Source organism: Quercus lobata, chromosome 4 (genome assembly GCF_001633185.2).
Source record: "Quercus lobata isolate SW786 chromosome 4, ValleyOak3.0 Primary Assembly, whole genome shotgun sequence".
NCBI lineage: Eukaryota > Viridiplantae > Streptophyta > Magnoliopsida > Fagales > Fagaceae > Quercus > Quercus lobata.
Window position 1 is genome coordinate 77,656,061 of NC_044907.1, and position 26,084 is coordinate 77,682,144.

Below are 26,084 nucleotides of genomic sequence, written 5' to 3' on the forward strand. Positions count from 1 at the left end.
AGCCTGAGATTGAGTTAGATGACAGTGATGACGAGGGAATATTAAGTGCTTTCACGACCACAGTGGATCCTACTGAGGGGATTGTAGAAGCAGTGGATGAAGAAGACGATTTGGTGGAATCCAAATTTGAGAAAATGGACGATCAAGATGACATCCATACAATCTATGCTAAGTTGTACAAGGTTTTCGAAAAGCATGAGAAACTGTATAAACTAGCCACCAAGGTGTTGAGTGATGTGGAACTAGATTCAGAGGAGATCTCTACCAAGGTTAATGAAGCAAATCAAACCATTGGAGCATTGTGATTTGAGAACAATTTCTTGGCTAAAAGGACCAAGAAGCTTGAAGCAGAGCTGTTTCAAGTCAAAGCTCAATTGGAGAGGACTTTCGATGCAAAGCTTGATGAGATGCTAAGCTTTCAAAAATATGCTTTTGACAAAACCGATTTAAGGTGTGATTTCTATTCTCCTAATGTTGCCTCCTCTAGAACAACTATTTTGTCTCACCTGTTGATAATATTAATTCTAAGAACAATGAATCTAAAACTAAAATAGCTAGTGAGAACATAGACAACGGCAAATCTATTCTAGGGGCACCCCTTAAGGTTGAAAAGAAAGAGACTAGAAACCCTAGGACCAAGAAGGAAAACAACAAAATGTCTCAACAAAAGAAGCCGCATTTCTGTCATCACGCGGCTACAGTGACGAAATGAGTTTCATCACTAAAAGTCCAATTTCGTCACTAAAGGTCTTTAGTGACGAAAAACTGGACTTTTAGTGATGAATTTTTTCGTCACTGAAAATATATTTTGTTGTTGTGGTTGTTTTCAATTTTGCTTTATTTTGGTTCTCATAAAAATAAAAATAAAAATTGTAAAATTAGGATAATACAAAAAACAGTCTGTGTTTGTGTATATTGGTACTTGTGTACTTTAGATGGCTTTTGAAACAAAGTTTCTAAACTTTGTATCTCTTGTAGCTTAGATGAGCATCTCAATGCATAACTAAGCAAGTGAGCTTTGTGACTCGTGTTTGTAATGAGTATGATTAAGATTGTCTATTATATCTCATACTCATATCACTCTTTTTGACAGGAAGGACTAGAAAATCCTAAGAGAAATGCATAAATAACCATCTCACCACTAAAGCCTGCCAATCATGAATAACATCTGTGTGCTTAGGCACAGCAAAATTGAGATGTTTTAGCTTACATAATGGGTATTTCTTCTCTCTCTTATATGCCCATGCATGCTATGCTTAAAAAGAAAAATATGCAAAGAACATAAAAGAAAAAAGAAACAAAAATGCTTTTAAATATGATTGCAAGCATGTTTCTAGGAGATGTGGGGAGTTATAGGATGTACCTCGAAGGTGATAGTCCTCATTAATCAGTTATGATTGTATGTGAGTGTATTTTATTTTCTCATATCTCAAATCTTTATAATATGAGACATTTATGCACTCTTGCTACGTTTCACACATAACACACATACTCTTTGCTACTTTTGATACATGTGCAGGTACAATGTGATTTGGCCATCACAGGAGATACATGTGTTAATATATGCTCACTAAACTATCTTAACTTGTTTTTGAAATATAAAATTGTTTAGACTTGTTGTGTGTGTGTGTGTGTACGTTTTTGGATCTATGGATGCTTTACATATATGTTGAGAGATGTTTTTGAGAGCTTAATAGGTTGATTGGACCTTTGGTTGAGTAGCTTACTTGTTGCATTCATCTTTATGTGTTTTCCCCCCTTGAAAAACCCCTTTTCTTCAAGCTCAATAGCTTCTTGACAAATTCTCGACAGATTCATTTCTATCGGGCCCTTCTTTCTCTTTTCTCGATAGATCCTCGATAGATTCTCGATCCATTGAGGAATTTTCTTGTGCTTTCTGCCTTTTTGATAGCATTTTGACAGCTTCTCAATCCATCGAGATTTATGGGTTTCTTCTTGATAAAATCTCGACAGCTTCTTCGATCCTTTGAGCCAAATTTCTTACTCTCTGTCTGCTCGATAGATTCTCGACAGATTGTTCGATCCATCGAGGTGAGTTTTGCCGTCGATAGATCCTCGACAGCACCTCAACAGATTCGATTCTGTCAAGATTTAGTGCTTGACAGATCCTTGATAGAATCTTTGATCCATCGAGCTGGGTTTTATATTTAAAGCTGAGGTGCGATTCAAACTTCACTTTTCTCATATCTCTCTCGATAGATCTCCTTCTCTCTCATCCCAAACACTGTCCTTTCCCTCAAATCTCTCTACCCACTCAAGTTTTGGCCTAGATCAAGCCTAAATCTCTTGGTAATTATTCTTAAACCCTTCTTTTTCATGCATTCATGCATTTTTATACCTAAGGTTTTGGGATTTTGAAAATTTTTGGGGTTTTTCAAATTTTTGTGAAATTTTTGGATTGGGTTATGTTGATTTGGTGATATATGCTCATGCATTGCATTCTCATTGCATTATAAAAATGTTTCATGCATTTTAGATGTGTGATTGATTATTGTTGTTTGAGTGGTAGTAGGTTTGGATTGGGCTTTTACCAATGATGCTTTTAAATTTTGCACATCACATGTTCTTGCATTCTTGATGCATACGTTATATCTTTTCATTCCTATTCTTAGCTATTTTGTGTTTTGTTCTCTTTCTCTCTCTCTTAAGGATAGATTGCATTATGGCACCTAAAGCACACAAATCCACTCCGACTCGGAATCCTTTTCAAGGTTTTGGGTCATCTTCTTCTTTTGATCCTCCTGTTCCCCTGCACGTTTGGTTTTGTGATGAAAAGGCCAGGAAGGACTTCTCGGAGAACTTTCAGAAATATGGCATTCATCTGGAACGCCAGCTTATCTTGTCAAACTTTGCCAACACTCCTCTCCCCGTTGTCATTGGGACCCAAGGCTGGGAATCTCTTCTTGAGAGACCCTAAAGGTGTCCCATCGTGTTTATACAGGAGTTTTACTTCAATATACATGGCATCGATAACTTTGTACCATTGTTTGCTACTACATTAAGAGGTACACGTATTGTAGTTACTCCAGATCTTATATCTGAGGTACTACACGTTCCTAGGGTAGCGCATCCTAACTACCCTGGCTGTGAGTATCATCGAACAATGTCCAGAAATGAGCTTCTATCTCACTTTTGTGAGACTTCTTCCACATTGGGTGGTAAGCTAAACACCCCATGCTCGAGCTTTGCTAAAGGCCCGAGGTTCCTTAATATGGTCATGACATTTACTTTTACTCCTTTGTCTCACTATAGCTCCATTACCGAGCCTTGTGCTTGTTTTCTTTTGTTTCTTCTAGAGGATCTCTCCATTGACTTTCCCTTTCACTTCATCATATCTATTCTATATGTATATTTGGATATAGCAACACGTGATAAGCTCATCTTCCCTTCAGCTATCATGCATATCCTTACACACTTTCACATTCCCATTCCTTCCTCTCCTTTCTTCACCGCCATGGGTGCCATCAATGCCGGTTCTATTCGGTGGAGTAAGGCCAAGCTTCGATTGAAGTGACCACAAGAGGAGATGACCGATCCTGCAACTTCTACTGTTCATTCTTCCTTGGCTCCTTCTATTCCACAGTTGGTAGTGTGACCCTCCAACCTCAGCAGATGGAGGTTGACTTTGGTGGTCGTCTTGACTATCTCACAAATGAGATGTGTCAGATGAACACCTGAGTCGGTCCCATAGCTCATCGATAGGCTCGCATTGGCAATTTTGCTCCTTCTCCATCTCTTTCTTTAGAGGCAGCTGATAAGGATGATGATGTGGGTAATGATGAGGATGATGCTAGCTCTTCTAGTGATGACGAGATGACAACTTCTCAATGACTTGCACTTTGTCATTCTTGAGAAAAATGGGGAGTAGTTTTGGGATTGAGAGTAGTATTGTACTTAGGGGGAGAGTTAGTATAGGACATTTTTGTTAGGAGGAGTGTGCATAGATTTTGAGGGATGTAGTGTGGTTTGTATGTACTTTTTCTTTTCTTCTTTTGTATTAGCCTCTTAAACATCGGTCGTGTGACCGTTTATTTACATACATTGTACTTTATGTTCATATATATATATGATGATGTATGTTTTTCTTCAACTACCTCTACATGTGTTGTTTCTTTGCTATCTTTATACACATGTTTCTTTATCTATGCAATCTTTATTTCTGTTTCTCACATGATGCCTTGATGAGTTTTGTTTAAGCATTTTGGAAAGACAGGTTGTGAGAATCTACCGTGCCATGAACTCTCTTCTTACAAAGTTTTTCAAGAGTTTATGTTAGGGTTAGATTTATTTTTAAGACAACAAGTGGTTATGAGTTTACTGATTTAAGACTTTACTCATGATTTATTTTTTTGTTGTGGTTTTGTCACGGATTGCCAAAGAGGGAGATTATTAGGGACATATTTAATGTAATTGGCTAATCCTTTGACAAAACGCACTTTAATTGTAATTGGGTAGATCTAGGATGGGTTTAGTACTTCAAGAAACAAGTGTTCAAGTTAAGCATTGAAGCCATGCCAATCTAACCGTGAAACAAGTGAAGGAAGTGCTGTTCATTAAAGTTCGACAGAAGCCTCGATAGAATCCTTTCTATCGAGATTTAATGTTAAAGCTCGACACAAGCTGTATCTGTCGAGAATTACGAAATCAGACTTTCCAGATCTAATTACACATATTCCTATGTATTTGTGTAGGTTTTTTTTTTTTTTTTTCCTCATAACCCTAGACATATATAAGGATTATTTTAAAGGCCGTCGAGCATGCATTGTGTGACCTTATGTAAAAGTGGCCTAGTAAGCTATTGCGTCTTTACGTCAAGGGTTTTGTGATCAAGGAACTTCCTGATCTTCATTGTTGATGAACTGAAGAACTTTGCAGCCAATAATCTTCTTCAAGTTGGTGAGTTAGTCACGTACTGAGATCCGTACATCATTAGTTAGTCACAAACAGGGATTCATGCATTGAATAGAGATTGCCGCTATAATACAAGTCCAATTGGATATTGGGGTAAGAGTTCAACTGTAAGTTGGTATTTCGAGATAGGCTAAAGGGTTTGGTAAGATTTCTCATACTTATAACTGCTTGTGATTATAATAGTGGATTCTCGGGAGTAGTGACCTTAAATTCACCCAGTGGGGTTTTGTCTCGGTGGTTTTCCCTATTCGTAAACGAATCACCTGTGTCAAATTTATTTTTTGCTGCATTTAGTTTAGTTGGTGATTTGTTTGTGCTACCACGCCATTGCATGTAATTTGACTAATTAATTAATTTGAAAATGGGTTAATACATTTTTGCCCTATCACATTTTCTTTTCTTTTTCTTTTTCTGATCTTCTTTTTCTTGTTTTGTTTATGTTATAACATGTCTATTTAGCTTAGATTTTCTTTGCTATATTATTTTAAGTATGTTAGGCTGTTAGTTTTAAGTTTCTCTTCTGTTGTGTTCTGTGTTTCTAGGTTAGGGTTTTAGGGCGTGTATGCCTAAGCATGCTTTCTGCATGCACAGGCATACTCAAAGTATGCATGCATATACAACTAGACCATGCACGCAACCCTATGTATATGCTCGTATACTAATGCCCAAATACCCTAATTCGACCTTTTTCTGCTTCTGTTTCTTTATTTCTCTTCTGTAATATGCCTCTGCTATGTTTTGTTTTATGCTTTTAACTGTTTGCTCCCATGTTTATTGCTCTATTTGTTCTTTACATGTTAGATTAGGGTTTCTTTTCAATTCTTTCTTTGATATGTCATGAACATGCATATGATATGACCATGCATTAATGCATAGGTGTTGTGGTGTAGTAAGGTTGGTGAGATAAGTCATGCATTTATATGCACATGCATTTGTTTGAGATATGATCTTGATCTTGTTTTGATGAATATTAATGTATATTTGCAATGCTTTGCCTTGGGTATGATAACATGTTTGATTGATCTTGTTTAATCTTAACATGCCTATGTTTTTGCCTTTGAGATGATATATGTTTCATTCTTCTATATCATGTGATGAGATGCATGATAGATGTACCTTAGGGTTTGGGATGAAAATGTCATTTGATTAGATGTATGCTCGTGTGTGTGTGTGTGAGTCTAGAATGACAATATTGAATATGCCTTTAATAAGATTAAAACATAAGACACGATGAGTGGAAGCCCACCCATGGGTCGGGTGGGGTTAGGCGCCTAACATATTCCCACCCCCATACCTAAACTCTGAACACGTGCTCTGGTAGTAAGATTAGTCCTTCCATGAATGACACTATATATATAGATCCTGACCCCATTTCTTTTCTCCGCCATGATCCACTTGGCCAAGGTGTACTCCCCTCGTTACACGCACACTATGCAAGAATTTATGCAAAAAACACTGAGATAGTGTAGGATGATTCTATATTAGGATTTTCCCCTTTTTTTTTAAGGAATTGGATTCTACCCTTTTTTATTCTCACAAGTTTGTTACTTATTTAATTCTTCAAAAAGGAAGCCTCTTTTGATCTTAACCCTTGGATTCTTTTGGCTGCATGTTTGCATGATTAGCTGACTAGTTCTAATATCCTACAAGAGAAAAATACATATAATGAGTATATTTCGGAGAAATATTTTAAAATCACATATTTATATGTAATTAAATATAAAATTGATGCAATATTACCTATCAAAACTATGATAATAATGAAAACTTAAGCAATTATCATATGCTTTTTGATAAGAGAAGGAAAGGAGCTCATGCGGGGACAAGGGAGTATATGCTTCCTCTAAGTGGTTTAAACTCTTAAACCAAGAAGATGTAGGTGTTACAATTTAAAATTTTTGTAGAGACCTTTGTATTTTCAATTTTTCATTTTTTGTCATTTTCATGTAATCTAGTTTGGTGCATGTTAGATAAGTGGAACGCAAATTCTCTATGATTTTTGTGTTCCAATAATCATAACTTGCCATGCGGTTGATTCTTCTTCTTCTTCTTTTCATTTTTAACTTTGTCTATTTTATAAGAAAAGTCAAATGAATATATAACAAATGGTGATTAATAGAGTACAAAAGGAAACACTAAAAGTGGGGTAGAAAATTTGAATTGCCCATATTGTTTAAAAATAATTGATGTCCAAAAAAAAAAAAGGTTGATCTTCGATGGTAAAATCTTAAAAAGCTCATCAAAATCCTTATCCCCCCATTTTAAATTCCACTACAAATAGCTAACCCGTGTTGACAACCACATTGATGTTGAGTAACAATTTTACCAAAACTATGTCTAGCTTGTCACTTTAATTTGTTCCTTAATAAAGCTAAAATTATACTCAAAATTTTTGCTGTAATTAAGGTAAACCTCACAAACCAACCCCTCTTATCCTCTCAATTTGTTAAAAATAAGAACAATAAGGTGGTTTCTAGCCAAACACCTCGCGGTAGAAAATGTCAACATAGCATTTCTCGTCTATAAATAGACGTCTAAAAATTGTATAAATCACTTCTTAATCATATCATAAGTCATCATTCACTGAACCCCAACAATAGAGAAAGCCTAATAGTTATTATATCTAACAAAAACCATGGTTTTTAAGGACTACAGCTTTCTCTCTTATGTCTTTTTAGCGACAGCTGTCATCCTTCTCACCGGCCACGCTCATGGCGCTGGCCTATGCGACAATTCTCCTAGTAAGCAAGTTTGTCATTCAATTGTCTATAACCGGACTGACCCTCTTGAAGCCTCGGTTGCAGCCGTTCACAAATTGGTTAACCAGACCAAAGTTGCCAAGGTGGTGGCTCAAAGCCAAACCAACTCCACTGAAATTACTAACTGCATAACGCTATTTAACGGTGCCATTTTGAACACCAGAGATGTCTTGGCAAAACTCGACGCCGGTAACTACACTGAGGCATATTCCTTCTTCAATCTTGCTGAATACAAGTACCGGGGATGCGATGAGTATTTTAGTCTTGCTGGCAAGACCAATCCCATTGCCAAATCTACTAATCTCCTAATTAACATGGCTATAGTTGCTAAATATCTAACAACTTTAATTAAATGAAAAAGATCTTGTGAGTTGTATATGATTAAATAAAAGTGGTCTGAAGAAATTTTTATATAAAAGTTTTTGGCTTTTTTTTTTTTTAATAAAAATTTATGGGGGAGGCCATGTTTGTTGTATTTGTGTCTTGTAGAGTTGTAGAGCTCTTTCTTGTGCCATTGTGATATGAGAAAATCTATTATTCTTAAACTTTTTTTAATAAATATCTTGACAGTTATCCATATAGAATAATATAGTACTAGATTGGATTAGCTTTTCGAAAGGTTTTTCGCTACTCTTTTCAAGTTTGGCACACTTCCAGTTCTTTTTTAAAAGGAATATCACTTGTCACTATTAAATAAAAGATAAAGATTAAGACCCACTACCATTTGCCACTATTTTCATCATAATTCCTTTCCATTACTGTATAATAAAACAAGCACTTACCTCTTTACTAATAAACTTTTCTAGGATAAGAACAACTAATATGAGAGAGAGAGAGAGAGAGATGCAGAGAACAACAAATGATGTTGTGATTAAAATAATGCAAACCTAGTGTAGATTTTTCACAAGTAGTAATATCTCGGTGAGTCCGAGGTTGATCCACAAGTAATAATAGACACTAATGTAAAAACTAAGAACATTTATTATTAAGTAGTAAATTAAAAATTTTGTTTTTCACCCACAGATGGAGCAAGATAATATTGAAACTACAATTGATAATAGCAAAATAAATCTATGAGAAATTAATGGAGGGAAAACACTAGGGATTCAAGGATCCACCTATTATTTTATGACATGAACTTAGATTATTTTTAACTCAATTAGGGAAGAGAGTCAACTCGCCTTATCGAAAGATAAAACAATAAAATACTCAAACAAAGTATACAGTAGATTGAATATGAGTGATTGAGCAAATCAATCAATTGGCATGTTACAGGGGAGAATAGGCATTCAATATATTCTCAAATCATAATGAATCTAGGAGTCCAGGCATTCGATATAAATAAAAATCATATTAAGTCTTAAAAACTTATCAACATGCAATGATTCCAAATAGTAAATCAATCTCAAAATTCAATCATCAATCCATAGAAAGCATGAATTAGAAGTTCGGCTTGGATGTTGTCAACGGGGGTTATGGCTGCTTATATTGCTGGCAACTTGGGCAGTTTTAAGTCGCAGGTTGATTTACTTATGGATTCCAATAGCTAAGATTAGGGTGATCCCTCCATCCTAGGTTATACATGCTTGAAAAGGGATCATGAATGTTCAATTAGCGCATAAAACACCTTGAACGTTTAGACCCTCAATTTAAATATTACCAATTCAAGCTTAATATCAAACAATTAATGTACGAAATATGAACATAAGCTTAATACAGAATTGATAAACAATTTAAACAAAATAAAATCACATCCACAACAGAAATTAAATGGCAAAGATTAAGGGAAGAGAGATGCAAACACAAGGATAACACAATGATGTGTTATTGAAGAGGAAACCGAAGCCCTCGGCGTAAAACCACTCCGCTGCCCTCTAAGTAGTAAATAATCCACTAAAGAATGTAGTTGGGATATATGAACAGCAGAAGACCCTCCAACACTAATCTACCCAGTATACCTAAGCCCTCCAAGCTCCTACTCTAACGAGGTTACGCTGAACCTATTTCTTCTTTAGCTTACCGGATTCCGCTATAAACCATAGCATCAACCAATATGAAATTGGTCCCTTCTTAACTGCTTCCCAAAGCACCAAACAGCCTTCTCACAGATATGGGTATGGTGAGAAAAGGTTTTGGTAATATACCTCTCAAGGATGTAACAATGGAGAAGGTGAGAGTACAGGAATTTGAAGAGTCTCTATGTGAAGAGTGGGGATGAGTCAATCTTGTTTTTCTCTAGGGTTTCTCTCTCAAAATTATCTATTGAAGCTCTCTACATTTCATGGGTATAACGGGTATATATATTAGGGTGAGAGTGGAATATGTATGAAAGTTCAAAAACGTGTAAAAACACCTTTGAACGTTTAGACCCCCAAATAACAACTTAATCAATTCAAGCAATATGTCAAACAACTAGTGTGCGGAAACTTAACATATGCTATCATACGAAATTGATTAAATACTATCTAAGCCATAACAAAATAAAATCCACAGCAGATAATTTAAAGGCAAAGATAGAGGAAGGAAGATGCAAACACAAAGACAACACGCGATGTGTTATCGAAGAGGAAACCGAAGTCCTCGGCGAAAAACCTCTCCGCCGCCCTCCAAGCGGTAATCAATCCACTAGAAAATATAGTTGGGATACAAGGACAGCAATAGACCCTCCAAGCCTAAACTACCCAGTGCACCTAAGCCCTCCAAGCTTCTTGCTCCAACGAGGTTGCGCCGAACTTTTTTCTTTTCTAGCTTTCCGGATTCCGCTACTAGACCGTAGCATCAACCAATGAAGATTGGTTCCTTCCTAACTGCTTCCCAGAAATCCAAACAACAGACTCACAATGATGATGATGGTGAGAACCTGGTTTGGTATAATGCCTCTCAAGGATTTGACAATGGAGAGGAAGAGAGTTGAGGAATTTGAAGAGATTCTAAGGTAGAGATTGTGGGTGAAACAATCTGGTTTTTCTTTAGGGTTTTTCTCTCAAAATTCTCTCTGGAAGCTCTCTTTCAATCGTGGGTAATAGGGGTATTTATACTGGAGTGGAGAGGAATGTGAAACGTCAGAATTCTACAAAACAGGGGTGGCTCGCGGCTTGACCTCGCGGCTTGACTAAGTCGCGAGATCCAGTCGCGAGATAACCGTATGGCCAGTTGTCCTGTTTTGTCCTGTAGTGCTCCAGCTAGCAGACTGTTCACCTTCCAGCATGCTTGGCACGTGAGGTTGCTTCTGGCGGCTTGAAGCCGCGAGTCACCCACGAGACCCAGCCGCGACACTCTGTTTTCTTGCACACTCTTGAGCAAACTTCACTCTATCTCACTCACTACCCTTACATCAAACCCACCTAAATACAGGGTTACTAAATGCTGAATTACAAGCAAATTTGGCACGGAATAAAGCCAATAAGATGGTTGAATAAATTCAACCTTACAATGTAGAGTCAGTTTTTCAAAATAGAGCTGGCTGGCAGCTTGGTTGCGAGGTAACTGAATGGTCAGTCTATACTTTTTGTCATGTAGTGCTCCAGCTAGCATGACACTTCAACTTCTAACATGCTTGGCACGTGTGCAACTTCTGGCGGCTTGCAAGCCGCGAGCCACCCGCAAGATCCAGTCGTGAGTCCCTGCTACTTTGTACAATTTTAAGCATTTCTTCACACTCTCTCACACACTACCCTTACATGATTCCCACCTACATACAGGTTTACTAATTACTAAAATATAAGCAAATTTGGTATGGAATAAAGCCAACAAGATGGTTGATAAAATTCAACCTTACAATCTCCCTTTTTGGCTATTCCATGACAAAACCTTAAAACAAACTCTAGACTTAACATGTGAGTTGGGAACAGTTGAACAAAACTCACTCACACCTAACTCTAGAATCTGTGAAACTCTTGAATCATATGAACAAGATTCTCCTAAAACACAAAAACACAATATGATCATTGTATGTAGGAAAAACTTGTAATGCATATGAAGCAAGCACAACGCGATCAAGCAAAATGGAATTAAGTAATAAACCATGGCTTGACCATACAAGCAAATAGTGACCACAATGCTCATTCACACTTGGAATGAATATCCGGACATACAAGCTAACAAGCTCAATGCAAATTACTTGCATGTCCAACACTCAACTAATGCACAATACAGAAAGTATATGTATCTAGGAATAAGATCCTACTAGGGCACAAGAGTGAGAGTACTTAAAGGAAGTGCATAACATTTAGCTAGAAGTACTAGGCAACAAAGCATAAAGGCTGCATAAGCATGGTACAAACCATAAAAGCCTACAAAACACAAGGAAACAAACCCTAAAAGCTTACAAAAGCAACATGGGTACAAACATTAAACATAGGCAGCTCCTGCTCTTTAACATCAATACTCTCCCTTTGATAAGTCATAGGAGCTGTGATGAACTTGGAACATATATACCTGTAACCTGAAACACTTACACAAAACACATTAGACCTTCAAGGTAAAGCAAGTAATAAAAGGACAAGTATAATGTAACAAGTAAATTGCGATCAAGTAAACATGATGTGAAATATATGAGCAACTTGATCATACACCAAAACAGTCATATAGAAATGACTACAATGATCACATAGCAAAGCAATTGATCATCCGAACATGCATTCAATGAAGCATAATAGCATAAGGAAGTATGCATGTCCAATACACAAACACAATACAATACAAGAAAACAAACATAAAGAGAAACAAACAAAATTTTCTTATTAAGTCAATGTCTTCTCCCCTTTGGTATATGCATCTCTTCTATGGAATATCTCTCCCCCTACAAATGTGCATGAGAAATAGAATTTCTCCCCCTAAGGATGTGCACAAGAGTCATATAGAAATGACAAAAATACTCTGGTATACTCTCCCCCTTTTTGTCAGGAATAGACAAAAGGTCAAGGAGAAAAGAGGGCAAGAGATGAAGGTATGAACAATGATAATGATGCATGAGGGGTGCAAGATGAATGAGAAAATGAAGCTCAAACCTAAGACAAAGTAAAATGATACAAAGCATAAGGTAAACATGATATGCTAGGACGAAGAAACAAGATATAGACCAATGCATAACAAGGGTAGCAAAGGTGTGTGCAAGAGGTGGCTATGTGCAATGCATGAACAATGCATTGAAAATGCACATGTGGGGCAAGGTGTGTTAAATACACAACCAATGAACCGAACATGATCCTAGTGAGGAAACATGAGAAACCCCAATGTTTGGTACTCATCGGAGTCCAAACAAGTGAGAAAATTCCTAAAAGGCATTTTATCAAACACCTAACGTGCACACTATGAACAACAAAGTAAAACAATGCATGAACATCATAAAATTCACCATTAATACAAGTTCTTTATGCCACAAGGGGTCAACATCAAATGCAAATCAACAAAAGAAACCAATCCCATGAAAAAAAACAATTTGACAAAAATTAAGTTTTCCCAAACCCTATGATGAAAATCCCAACCAAGAGCACAAAACTCTTCAAAACATAATCTAAGGATAAAAAATTAATGAAAAGAGTTTATAATTACCTTAGAGATGTTAATGGAATGAAAAACCATTCAAATTGATTGGGTTTTGATGTAAAAATATTGAAAAAGGGGTTTAAAAGAGGACGGGAAAGATTTAAAACAGATTTTCCACAAAAAAGCTCTTTAAAAAGTTGATTCTGGGCTTTTCACGACTGGCGAGTCGTGAGTGAGTTGCCAAGACATTCTGTGTAAACTTGCGGCTTGGACTCGCGACTTGCAAGTTGCCAAAACGAGTAGCCAAAACTCGCAGCTTGCTCGCTACTCGCGCAAGTAGCCAGAATGAGTAGCCAAAAATTCTGATACTTGTTCCTGCTGAATATTCTCTTCTTATCCTTTTACATTATGTTGATTTTTTTTTTCTTCCCATTTCTAAAATTCTAAGTTTGTCAATGGTATTACTAGCTTTGAATGCATGGTCATGCCCTTTAGTTGGGTTAAGTTAGATTGGTTGACTGTTAGTGTGGGTGTACACTCTGCTACCATTCACTCTTTCATCTAGAAAACCAAGAAAAATACTCTGAGATGAAACTAATGCTAAAAGTATGAAATTTAGGCTAAAAGGATCATAGTTATGTTCCAAATATTCCAATACGTAAAAAATTAAATGCAGCCAGGCAACCCTCAATAGAAGAATGATGAACCAGCATTATTACCAGAATGTTATTACTTATTACCTAAGAAGAAGAAAAAATCATAACCAGAAAAGGTTGAGATATATAATAAAATAATGTAACAGCTAAGCACTTTAAAGAAGCATATAAAAATGGATATAAAAAAATTAAAAATAAAACTAGACAAGGATTTGATCTTCCTACCTTAGATTGAGAAGTTAAGGCCTCATCATATTGTTTTAAGAGTTCGGGTGGAGCAATGTTGTCAATCTCAGCTCTTAGTACTGCAATGGGAACCTTAACACCTGAAATCAATCACCAAATACCAGTTAACTATGACACAAAATTGTTAATTTTTTTTCTATTTTCTAGTAAGAGTACAAGTACAAGTACAAGGAAGAAATTAAAGCCCATGAGTCTTATTTTATTTTTTGACTCCTTTTCCTATTTGGTTTAGGAGTTATTAAATCCTTTTTGTTTGTTATTATTAATCCTAGACATTATAGGAAGGTTAATTCTTTGTTATATAACACTCACTGTAGCACACACACCTTTGAAATCATGTTTTGAAAACACAATTTCAGTTATAATTGTGAATGGTGAAATAAAGTTTTAAAAACACAATTTCACAATTTTAACTGAAAATAGGATTTCAGATGGCATGGCATTGTGTGTCCCGTACATAGTGTATAACTATCACCACTCTTCTAGGAATAGGTTTTTTGGAGTCCTAGTCCTTCTAGGAAAGGATTAACAATAGCCTATATAAAGGCTTTATTTTAGTCAATAATATTCATAGTGAGATTGATTCTGGTAAAATTCCAACAGCTTATTTTAAGATTTATGGGAGTGATTGCCTTCTCCTACCCCAAGTGTGATTGCTTAGGAAAGCCTAGGTATGATTGACTAGTATTTTATTTATCTTATTTCTTCTTCTATTCCCTGTTTCAGCCCCAAACAGCCATCAAGATATAATCTTTTCTAATCTAAAACCCACCCTCAAACATCAATCCTTATTCAAGAACCCTTTAAGAACTCGACAAGAAATCTATTGCAGTGCTGAATTCTTAAAGATCCTAAATCATTCAGTTTCTAAACTCAATGTCTGTAACTATTTAACTTTTCAAAATTACGCATCTTCATGTATTTCCAAAATAGATAGATTTCTTGTCTAATTTAATTGGGAAAAGCATATTTCATATGCCATTCAGATAACAAATCACCTAGAGACTTTGGCGGGAAAGAACTGCCAGAAATTTTGAGGAATATGAACTGACTATTCCAAACCTGAAATTGGTTCCTCATAACCTTGTTTGAATGGATGAAAGCACAAGAATCTTTTCTTTCTTCAACTTATTAAAAATTATGGATCATTGTAATTTTAGCTAGTTGTGATGTATATCTAGCATACGTCATGTGTACTTGGTGCATTCTATTTCTCTTAATAAACCTTATTATATATCCCAAAAAAAAAAAAAAAAAAAAAAAAAAATCTTCCTAAATCAATTTCTGATCGTATGCCAATGGGTTGTGGCCTGGATTCCACCCTTGGTGATAACGTAAGGTAATGGGTTTGATCCCGCTTGGGTGCATGAGTTGCTATACTTAGAAGAAAAAAGGGAAAAAAAAAATTTCTTGATTGCACAAACTTAAATCCTCAAAAGTTTTAGTGTGAGATCATCAAGGTGAAAACTTTTGATGCCAACTATTCTTGATAAAAGCCATAAATCATAAAAGGTACAAAATTGGATTAAAAAAACTTGAATACCTCACCACCATTGGTACCTCCCTCATAGCACAGTTTCAAGTTAACAGCACGTTCAAGGTAGGGTATCCAACATCCACTGAGCATATCTCTTCTAGCCATCTCCACACCACCTTGGTAATACTATTTACACAAAACATATAGAGGTAACTTCCCAACTGATTACTAGATGTAACGTGAAAAGAACATGAATAGCAAATTTGATAAGCATCCAATTGTACCTCAAGCATTTCTCTCAAATATGGTTCTTCATTAAAATAATCTCGGCGTATGAAGATAAATGGCAACTTGTATGCCATGGCTTCACTGACTGTGCCATATCCAATCTTTCTTGGAGTAGCAAAAAAAATAAATAAATAAATAAAAAAGGCACAGGTACCAAAAGTAAGTTCAGTACTAACAACTGTAGACAAAATCTCAATCATTTGACCAAGCAACAGCTCTAAACAAATTAAAAGTTATTATACCGAGCATGCAATCTGAAGCTGCTATTAGGTCAGGCGTATAAACATCTTTTGCAAGCTTTATGAAATTAGGGGGAAGCTCCTGATTGTCTAAAGCCCCACAAACCTAAATCAAAATGCAATAGGAAAATATTATCAAAATGAAAAGAAGAAATAACTATGATCGATGTATATGCCCAACAAAACTTACCAGGCACAACCAACTAGCAGGTAAGTACTCCTCCTTCAACTTCCAACCAGCTGGCTGGAAGTGATGGACAACAGCACATAACAGTCAGAATTTGTCTTAATGCCTAAAGCAAAATAAGCATATCACAATACCTAAGGACAAAAACATTGGTTTTTAAAATAAGCAAGTTACATCAAAAAGAGGGTCTCTTAACAGATAGCATCCTAAGCATCTAGTATAAAAATAAAGTTCAACATAAAGTTTGTAATAGAACATTCAAGCTAGTAAAAGTAGATTACAGGAAAAAAAAAAATAGAGATTAATGATCTATGAATTGATATGGGAAATTGCTTCTCAATATCTCCCTTTTCTTTTAGGTTGGATGAAGTTGCTCAAACTAATTAGCATTTTTCACAGATTGGCAAATACATGAAGGCACCATCACATCAGGGAAGTGAAATGCAATAGTAATCGATTGAGTAGGGAGGATGAAGTGGGTGTGACAATTGTATGTTTATGTAATATAATAAAAATACACATCCATAATATTACTAATTAATTTTTTACAATTATTTATAGAGGAAAATTTTTTTAAAGATAAAATGATCAAGGAAGGCTAGTGGAATTTGGACAAAGATGTTGATAAGATGTGGAATGATTGTATCAAAAGAGTGGCTAAAGATGTACTTGGCGAATCTAAAAGATGTAGGCAATTGACTAAAAAGGCTTGGTGGTCGAATAAGGAGGTTCAAATAGCAATTAGATTAAAGAGAGAGAGAGAGAGAGCTATAGAAGCTCACCTCGATGTAGAGACAATGCTGTTTATGGAAATTATGAAGTGGTGAACAAGATCTAATCTTATCATGCTTTTCATTCTACGACAGTCTAGAAAGTCTAGATTGCTCTTTCGATATATCAAGAATCAAATGACAGTTGGCAATGAGGGAGGGTACGAAATTGGCTTTTTGCAAGGGGCCCATTCCAAAAGTGTAATAAATTTTCATGCCATTCACCCTAAAACTAACCTTAGAGTCTTAAACTTAAGGTCCCATTTAACCAATCCCCCACAACAACAACACCACCCCCCCCCCCCCCCATCCCCAAACACCCACTCCCAACCCCAAAAGGAAAAGATCCCAACTTATCTTGTTGGCCACTAAAAGCATAATGAGAAGCCAAGGAGGTAACACTACCCCAAATAGGTTAGGACACGCACCAGCCCATTGAGTCCCTTATATCCAGCCACCAACTCAAAATGCTTGGGAATTTCCAATGAGCTAATGCTTACCAAGCTAGAAGAAGGGCACCAATTTGGCCAATTGGCCACTTATAGCACAATGGCAATAATGACTTTGTTAGATTTATGGTTAAGTGATTAAACTCACAATTTCTTAATAGCTTAAACTTTTGGGACAATCGAAAATTTAACATGGTATCAAAGCAGGAGTTCCTGAGTTCAATCTCTGTCTTCACTCTATCTCCCATTTAAAAATGTTAAATTCCCACTTGTTCGGCCCCCACTTAATAAGGGGAAGTTTAGGCCCACAAGTGAGGGGGAGTGTTAGATTTATGGTTAAGTGATTAAACTCACCATTTCTTAATAGCTTAAACTTTTGGGAAAATCGAAAATTTAACAGACTTAATAGAGAAGAATAAAGAACAGCTTGCAACATTCTTTCTCAAGAAACTGTTATCTCTATGTCTAATAAAATTTCATGCAAGTTGCACTTGTCTGTGATGATATGATGACCAACTTTAGAACATTGTAAGGTATTAGCATTTTGAGAACAATTGTTCTCTCTCCCCATTTGGGCAGTCCTCATATTCAAACAAGCTATTGAATCCAAGAATTAGGATGTAATTAATCTTCTATGTTTCATTACTTTATGATATTTGTTTACCAACAAAATAAGTTATTCTCTTCTAAGAATTTGGAGAAGGGATTCATTCTAATACATATATTATTTTTCAAAAGGCTAAAGAAAAACAAATATCAAGAAAAGGAAAACAAGAAAAATCTTATAACCAATTACCAAATAAACACTAGAATTTCTACCCAGAGAATCCATTTTGAAAACTTGGAAGAAAGTAACTTGGAAATTCTCCAAACCATTTAAATTCAAGGTACTTTCTCCAATCTTGGTCATTGTAAGATGTTGAGGGATTCAAAATTTTTGGAATGTAGGCAAGAAAAATTGAAAGAAATATACCAATATATCATGACAACCTAAATTATACCTCACCTGCCCACCAAAATTAAAAATTACTAACTTCACATCATTCGGAACTCCAAGATCTTTCCTCACCTGCATTGCAAGGAAATGTTTGATAGCAAGCATAATACATTAATTCATAAACATTGAATTTTTGAGAGTTCTAAATCACACCTCTTCTCTAGATTTGTGTAATCTCCTCACGACAAGGGGTACATCAATAACACCACAAAATGCAGGCACTAAAAAATGAAAAGGAATATTCAAATACCAACTAGAATAAATACCCTACAACTTATTCATTGCCAAAAGAGCAAAGGCAGATATGTATAGAGCCACAGACAAACACAAAGACAGAAATACAACCTGAAGATCATAATCCCTATAATCAGATTAGCAAACAAGAGTAAAGAAAAAAAAAATTACTTAAATATTAACTTTAAAGAAAACAACCACAAATGTGCTTCAACAAACATACTTGGGTTGTACCCAGGTAGACGGATTACAAACTTTCTATGGGAATAATCTTCAGCAATCTGCATAAGACCATTTAGGTTTGGCATAGCAATATCAGTTATTTCATCTGCAATATTGAATTAAGAGAAGAAAAAAGTGCAAGTATAAGATTGAGGGCATGCATACACACATTGACCTATATATGAGTTAGGTTCAAGTTACACCACTTAATGACCTTACATGAGATTGATGCTTTGTCAATCCACCATGAGATCACATGTTTTATCCATGCTTATCATGCATGCCACATTTTACACCAATTAGATCTAATGACTATCCAACCTGTAAATTCGTGTATTCAATTTATTATAAAAATAAATAAATAAATAACAGTAGGTGGTGTAATTATCTTAATATAGATGAGATGGTTCTTAATCTCCAATCGTCATATATTGACAAGTATTATGGGTTTAGGGAAGACATAATCCTACAATGGGTTTGACAAAATGTGGAGCTGATAAAAAAGAGTAGGTGGTAAACATTAACCAAAAGTTATATTAGGTATAACTTCAACCTATGTGTGTACATTTATACTCAAATAATTAGCACACAGCCACATTTGGTGAATCAAATTAGCGAGAAAAACACAATATAGAATACAGTAGAAAAAGTTACCCACTAGGGAAATCAACTAGTTTCAGAGAATGAACATAAAGATAATGATAAATAAAATTCCCATATAATTGCCTCAATGTCAACGTTAATACAAATGCATGAGTCAAATTAAGGATTACATGAGTCCTTTTTACTTAAGTTGACATAGTCTGATTACTACCCCTTCAATTTGCAATATGTTTGGTAATGTGCTGTTATTGAATTATTGGAGAAATTAAGTGTTAGGTGTAAAAAAATAAAAAAATAAAAAAAAATTCCAAACAACTCGGTTTTACTATACTTAATCATATATGAAAATGCATATTACAATACAATCACATGGGTGACAAAAGTAGACTTAATGTGATGTAATGGTACCAAAATCAGATAAGGAAGCTTATCTAAGTCTACAAAAAAATTCACTCAGAGAATAGAGGTATTTGCTACCCAAAATTTGTGATTTTGCCATATCAAAGTTGGAAGGCAAGTCAAGAGAAATAGGGCAACATTCATATAGGTCTCTCTGTTTTTGCATTGTGCAAACATTAGAGGAGATGGGCAGGTAAAGTTTAGTTCTTCATAAATACAATTAAATTTTGCATAATAATCTTCTAAAGGGAAAATATTTAGACCAAGGGAGAAATAATTTTAATGGAGATCATAAATATGTCTAAGATTATTGTAAGCTTGTTCCCACTCAAGTTTGGTAGTTGGCCAAGAAAAACCATACTACAATTTAACTTAGACTCCGTATAGTTCCAAAAGAACTCCTAATCTATGCATCTTCTACTCCCTAATCATCACATTTAGGATCCATAGAAGGGAATATCATCAATAAGAAAGTGAAATTTTTTTCTTCTGATCTCAACAGTTTGAGCCATTGAGCATAATTACTCCCACTAAGGTGAATGGAGGTAATAGAGAGCATATTAGGAGACAACATATAATTAGGATGGATATTATCTATTGACCCCATAGTAACTCTTGTCAAATCAAACATATAAATGAAATTAAAAAAGTGTAGGCTCTCTAATCAACTACATAAAAACTTGACCTACCAGAACAATAAACTAAAAGAGGGCATGCTAATTGACAAAAATAATAGTAAATAAACTTTTCAATTTTACATTGGCAGATTTTGGAACCCACGTGAACTGTACCACCAATCCAATACTAGGAACAATATTTTTTTTTTTAATTTTTTTTTTTATAATATGTAATACAAATTTTTTTGAAAAAATGAACATCATGTTCATGATGATGAACACTTTGGACATGAAGAAAATACAAAAAGCACAACAGCTAAAGCTAACAGCTAACAAATTGCAGAAGGTAGTAATTGAAATACATTGTGCACTACTGGAATCAATTTTGTAACAGGATTTTATTTATTATTATTAGTATTTTTTTCTTTGGTAGTGATTGGAGTAAATATTTATATGATGACAGGCATAGATTACGTTAATTGGAGAGAAGCTGGATGCTACGCTTGCAAAGAACTTGAATAGCCTCCCATTGGCCGTCGAAGATTGACTTTGAGAGAACTACCGAGTTAAAGCTTAGCAATGTCATGTGCGTATAACATTTGTGTGGCCTTTTAAGCAAGGTAATTTTTCATTCTTGTTTAGTTGCATTTAAGCAAATTTTGTAGTTGATGATTCAATTGATTACTTTAAGAAAGGGGGCTGTGTTTTTTCTATATACTTTTAAGTTACTTATCAAAAAAAAAAAAAAAAAATTAGCCACTTATATATATTTGACTCCCTCCTTTCCCTTGCTCCCGCCTCCATCTCTAGATGTACCCATAGCAACCTAGCTAGCATGGAACATTAGTGGCAAATACCTAAGCTGTTGGTCAAATCATTAGAACTCTTCTGAATATGTGAAATTCTCCACACACACAAAAATACCCATAGTTGTTGAAATTTTTAAGTATGCTTTCTATTCTTGGCTTATTGAATGGGTTATCTTCACTACTAGTGTAGCAGATATAAATAGATTCTTACCAAAGTAGGGAAAAAAAAGACTCTTTAGTATCTTCCAAATTAAGTTAATTGTGGCCTCATTTCAGTTGTTTGCCATCACAAGCTGTACTTGTACTCCACCTATCCAGTAGTTAAAAGCATTCTTGTAACGCGGCTATAGGTTAAGCTTGAGCTGCGTTTTGAACGCAGCTATAGACTGTTATTCAGTTGCTTCACACAACCTATAGCCGCGTTTTTTGAAATCGCGGCTATAGGTCCAAAGCCTTAGCTGCGTTCATAACTGTAGCTCAAAGCTGTCCTGGAGCCGCATTTCTAATAAACGCGGCTATAGGTTTGGGTCTACTGCTGCGTTTCCAAAAACGCAGCTATAGGCCGAATTCTATAGCCACAGTTAGAAAACGCGGTTGTAGGGCTGGTTTTAGCTGCGGTTTCAAAAAACGCGGCTATAGGCTTTGAGCTGTGGACTTTATGCCACGTTTATAAACGCGGCCATAGGAAACGCGGCTAAAAGCCTATAGCCGCGTTTTTGGTGTCTTAAGTTGCGTTTTTCAAACGCAGCTTTAGACCCCTTTTTTTGTAGTGGTGTAAGACCCCAAATACGAGCTCACTGAAATAAAGTACCAAAAAGAAGTTGTTTTAAAAGATTTAAGTATCTCTCATTATCTTCAAAGATACAGTCATTTTGTTCCTGCCAAACTAACCAGAATAGACAACCTAGTATCATATTCTAGATAGTTAATTGATGCTTACCAAACAAATTCTCCCAAAAAACCAAAAAAACAAGAGAATTAACTGTCTTTAGCATTACCCAAAGGACTCTAAGCACATGAAAAACTTCACACCACAAAGCATAAGCCAACTTATAGTGAAGTAAGAGATGGTCCACAGATTCCCCGTCACACCAACACATGCAATACCAATTAACAAGGGATTGTCCTCTCGTAACAAGATTATCAATGGTAAGTATCACATCCTTGGCAGCTGTCCAATGTTATCAGGAAAGCAGAAAAGGAGAAACACTCAACAATTCTACACAGGCAAATTTCAGCCTTGGGTAAAACTCTATCACCAGTCTAACACTAGGAACAGTTATTAGCATAGAACATATCCCAAAGACTGGCCAAGTAATATATTCTCACTTCAAAATTAATATTTCTTCCCTTGACGAACCATGACAATCACATTCCCTAGACACTAGTCATAGATAGTCAAGTGCCAAACTCCCACTCCCTTTGATTGGCTAGGGAACTATATGACCTCCCAATAAACAAGTGCCACTTAAAATCATCTAAGAAGCTACCCAAAAGGAAGTCTTTGTGTTTTATTTTATATGTACAAAAAGACATAGGCATAGTAAAGATAGACATAAAGTTGGTGAACTCGATTGAGAAAGACATAAAGTTGGTGAACTCGATTGAGAAAGACATAAAGTTGGTGAACTCGATTGAGAACTCTTACTTCAGTTACAAACTGAATGCTTGGTGCCTTTTGTTTTATTAGTTAGCATGCTAAAATGGGTGTCTAGTTTCCCCTTCAACCAACTTCAAAAAAAAATTTGTTGCATTGTTAAAGGAAATATATAATTTAATGAAAAACACGAAGGTGGGAAGCAAGATAACAAAATATCTGCAATCCAAAGATCTTCTGATTCATCTAGAAAAATCCCTTGTCTATAATATATTGTTCTTAATACCACTTAAATGGAAATTACTTGTGCTTTGAACAACTCAGACGCATATTACTTTCAGATGCAAAAAATATTGAAGGTTACCTGCTGAAGGACTGATCGATAGTGAGATCCAGCCATTGTCACATATTCCGCATAGATAAAATCCCAACTGCCCAGGTTTCAAAAGGAGAAAAAAAAGGTGGAAATTGGGGTTTAAGACATACTGCAAGAATTCTATAGACTTAATAAATCAAAATTAAGAGAGGAGAAGAGCTCCAAATGTAAGAATCTATAAACAGAGCCTTGGTCAAACAACAAACGGTAAAAAAAATTATTACTAGTAAAAATCAAGCATCATCATTCCAAAATAATAATAATAAATTAAAATAAAAATCATTACTAAAATCAGTCATTTGGTTCTTCCCCTTGCGCAACTGCATCTTATTCCAACATTAACCTATAGTCTTTGATAAATAATATCAGGGTTTTGTAAAATGTCCTTCATTTGAGAAAGTATGCATCCAAAGCTACAACTTTCATATCACTTTTCTTGACAAGTCCATTATTGTTTTATGGTTTAAACATGTATGTTCAATCAGTTTCCTCCCAAGAAAGTAGGAACATTATCATATAATTAACACCTTATATCTAATTCTCAAAACAAATGAAAAATCTCTAGGGTCCACAAAAACCTGATTACACAAAATATGTAACATTATTTTGATAAAGGATAATTTTGTACTTCAAAATATTAGGGGAAAATTTTTGAACAAAAAAATCTTGGCCATAATACTGGGAAATACAGATATTATCGCATAAGAACAATGTTGAAATTGTTATAAAATTTCAATGCAATTACCAAATACACTATTATAACGTAATTTTTGGTGAAATATTGCCCAGATGTATCACCAATATTTAACTAATACCAACATGCCACAATACAACACCAGTATTTAAATTCTAAAACATTGGGTCAGATTTCAAAGCTGCATTTGAAGATTACAAGCTTCTTCTATGTAAGTCTTGAATTTTGTTTTTGTAGCAAAGATCATATAAATAGAAGAATTTACAGCTTCAGATTAGAAGTTTCAGTCATACGAACAACAGTGCAAGCAAGTTCCCTGAAGTTGGTGACGCAAACAGAACAAATTCCAGCATTTGCAACTGCTCGGCATGCAATAGGGACAACATCTGAAATCTACTTTATAAAAATGTTAGCATGACTGAAGGCCATTCATAATGATGGAAAGATCAAGAAAATATTTGTATAGACACAACCCAAAAAAAAAAAAAGATATGATCTCATTTTGATTCCTTATCTCACATTTCAGAAAATCCAACCTCATAAATAAAAATCCAAAAAAGAAACAGTTCAAGTACCACTAAGTCAGCCTTGATAGAGTTCAGCCACTGAACTTCGGTTGCTAAAACTGATGCCTGGGGTAGTACTGACATTTGGGAATACTTGATCACATTAAATGAGCCAATAAAAAAAGTCAACCAACAAAAGAAAAGTTATGGTAACATAGCCAGCAAATCAAGTGATAAAAAATTTAATATAAAAGGAAACAATACCAATGCCAAGTATGGACATGGGAATGATCGCTGATGTTCCATTAACATGAAATCGACAGTAATTTTAAGAGAAAAGTTTAGCAATTGCTAACTAACTCTGAAATTTACATCATACCTTTTCCAAGGAGGCAATAGGATCAACTATCAAAGCATCTGCTTGAACTGCTCCACAGTCTAACACAACCTGCTATCACTGAAAATGCCTTATTATTACTATTGCAAGAACACAATTCAGACACAATTTCACATAGCTAACATAACATAAATTGCCTACTCATTTAAAGGTTATAATGATTATGGTTAAATCCATTCATATAATTCTTTTAGGGCTACAATTATATTAAAGCTAATAGTCTAAACTAAGAGATAAGAATTTTTCTCTTATTTTTATTAAATAGAGAGTACTCACTTGTTTCTTGTGGAAGTCGCAGCATTAAATAATTTAAAACTCTTTTCACTACTAACTAAGAGTATGTTTCAATGTGTTGTGTACATGAACTCGATTTCTATGCATACATGAACAAAGCAATCCTAGGTTCATAAGAGTTATTTTTGTTTCAAGCAATGGGACCTGTGATAATTTTATTGTTGCTTGGTAAGAAGTTGTTTAGGTTGTGGTTGTTGCAGTAATTTTTCTTGTTATTATTGAGAATGCTAGCCTTTGCATCTAGTTTCTTTTACTTTCCCCTATTTAGGTTGTTTATTTTCCATCTAACTTTTCCTGGTTCAGAGGCAGCAATAGGCTGTTCGCATGGGAAGCCTTTCATTACTAGACAAATGTATCAAGTGCATTGCATCCTTTTATTTTTCTCCCGTTGTTGGTTTTTTTTTTTTTTTTTTTTTTTTTTTTTTTTTTTTTTTTTTTTTTTTTCGGGATGATATTTTAATTTCCCTTGATAACCGCTTTATTTTTGTTTTTTGGGATCAATAACTACAATCATATATACAAAGATTATGACATATTGCATCTCATCACCATAGTTCTATCATGTGCAGGATCCGGGGCCACTGAAATGCCGCGGTCATAATGATGAGTTTCGAAAACGACGCCGGATAGTGGTGGATGATCGTATCGTCGACATTGTCAAGAGAGTTGGATTAGAGGGGCTGTATAGGACCCCATGTAGAGAGATTGATCATAACTTGATAACGGCCTTCATTGAGCGATGGCGGCCTGAAACCCACACCTTCCACTTGCCACATGGTGAGACAACGATCACATTACAAGATGTGGAGGTTCTTTTGGGGATTCCAATCGATGGTGAGGCAATTGTTG

The 26,084-nt window shown here is 35.3% G+C and overlaps 1 protein-coding gene and 1 long non-coding RNA gene across 2 annotated transcripts; both read right to left on the reverse strand.

Annotated features, from left to right (window-relative positions):
• Positions 1 to 13,727: 13,727 nt before the first annotated feature.
• Positions 13,728 to 18,843, reverse strand: LOC115985853 (L-arabinokinase-like). Its single transcript, XM_031108754.1, has 11 exons — positions 18,833 to 18,843; positions 18,641 to 18,740; positions 18,497 to 18,559; positions 16,275 to 16,328; positions 16,088 to 16,190; positions 15,842 to 15,951; positions 15,624 to 15,743; positions 15,079 to 15,142; positions 14,060 to 14,160; positions 13,898 to 13,918; positions 13,728 to 13,739 (listed from the first exon to the last, which is right to left on the reverse strand). Exons 1-11 carry the CDS (start codon positions 18,841 to 18,843, stop codon positions 13,728 to 13,730), a joined length of 759 nt encoding a protein of 252 aa, XP_030964614.1.
• Positions 18,844 to 24,411: 5,568 nt separating this feature from the next.
• Positions 24,412 to 24,994, reverse strand: LOC115986328. The gene is made up of 3 exons (XR_004090681.1): positions 24,924 to 24,994; positions 24,614 to 24,697; positions 24,412 to 24,431 (listed from the first exon to the last, which is right to left on the reverse strand). It is a non-coding gene; the product is annotated as an uncharacterized LOC115986328 (long non-coding RNA).
• Positions 24,995 to 26,084: the final 1,090 nt, after the last annotated feature.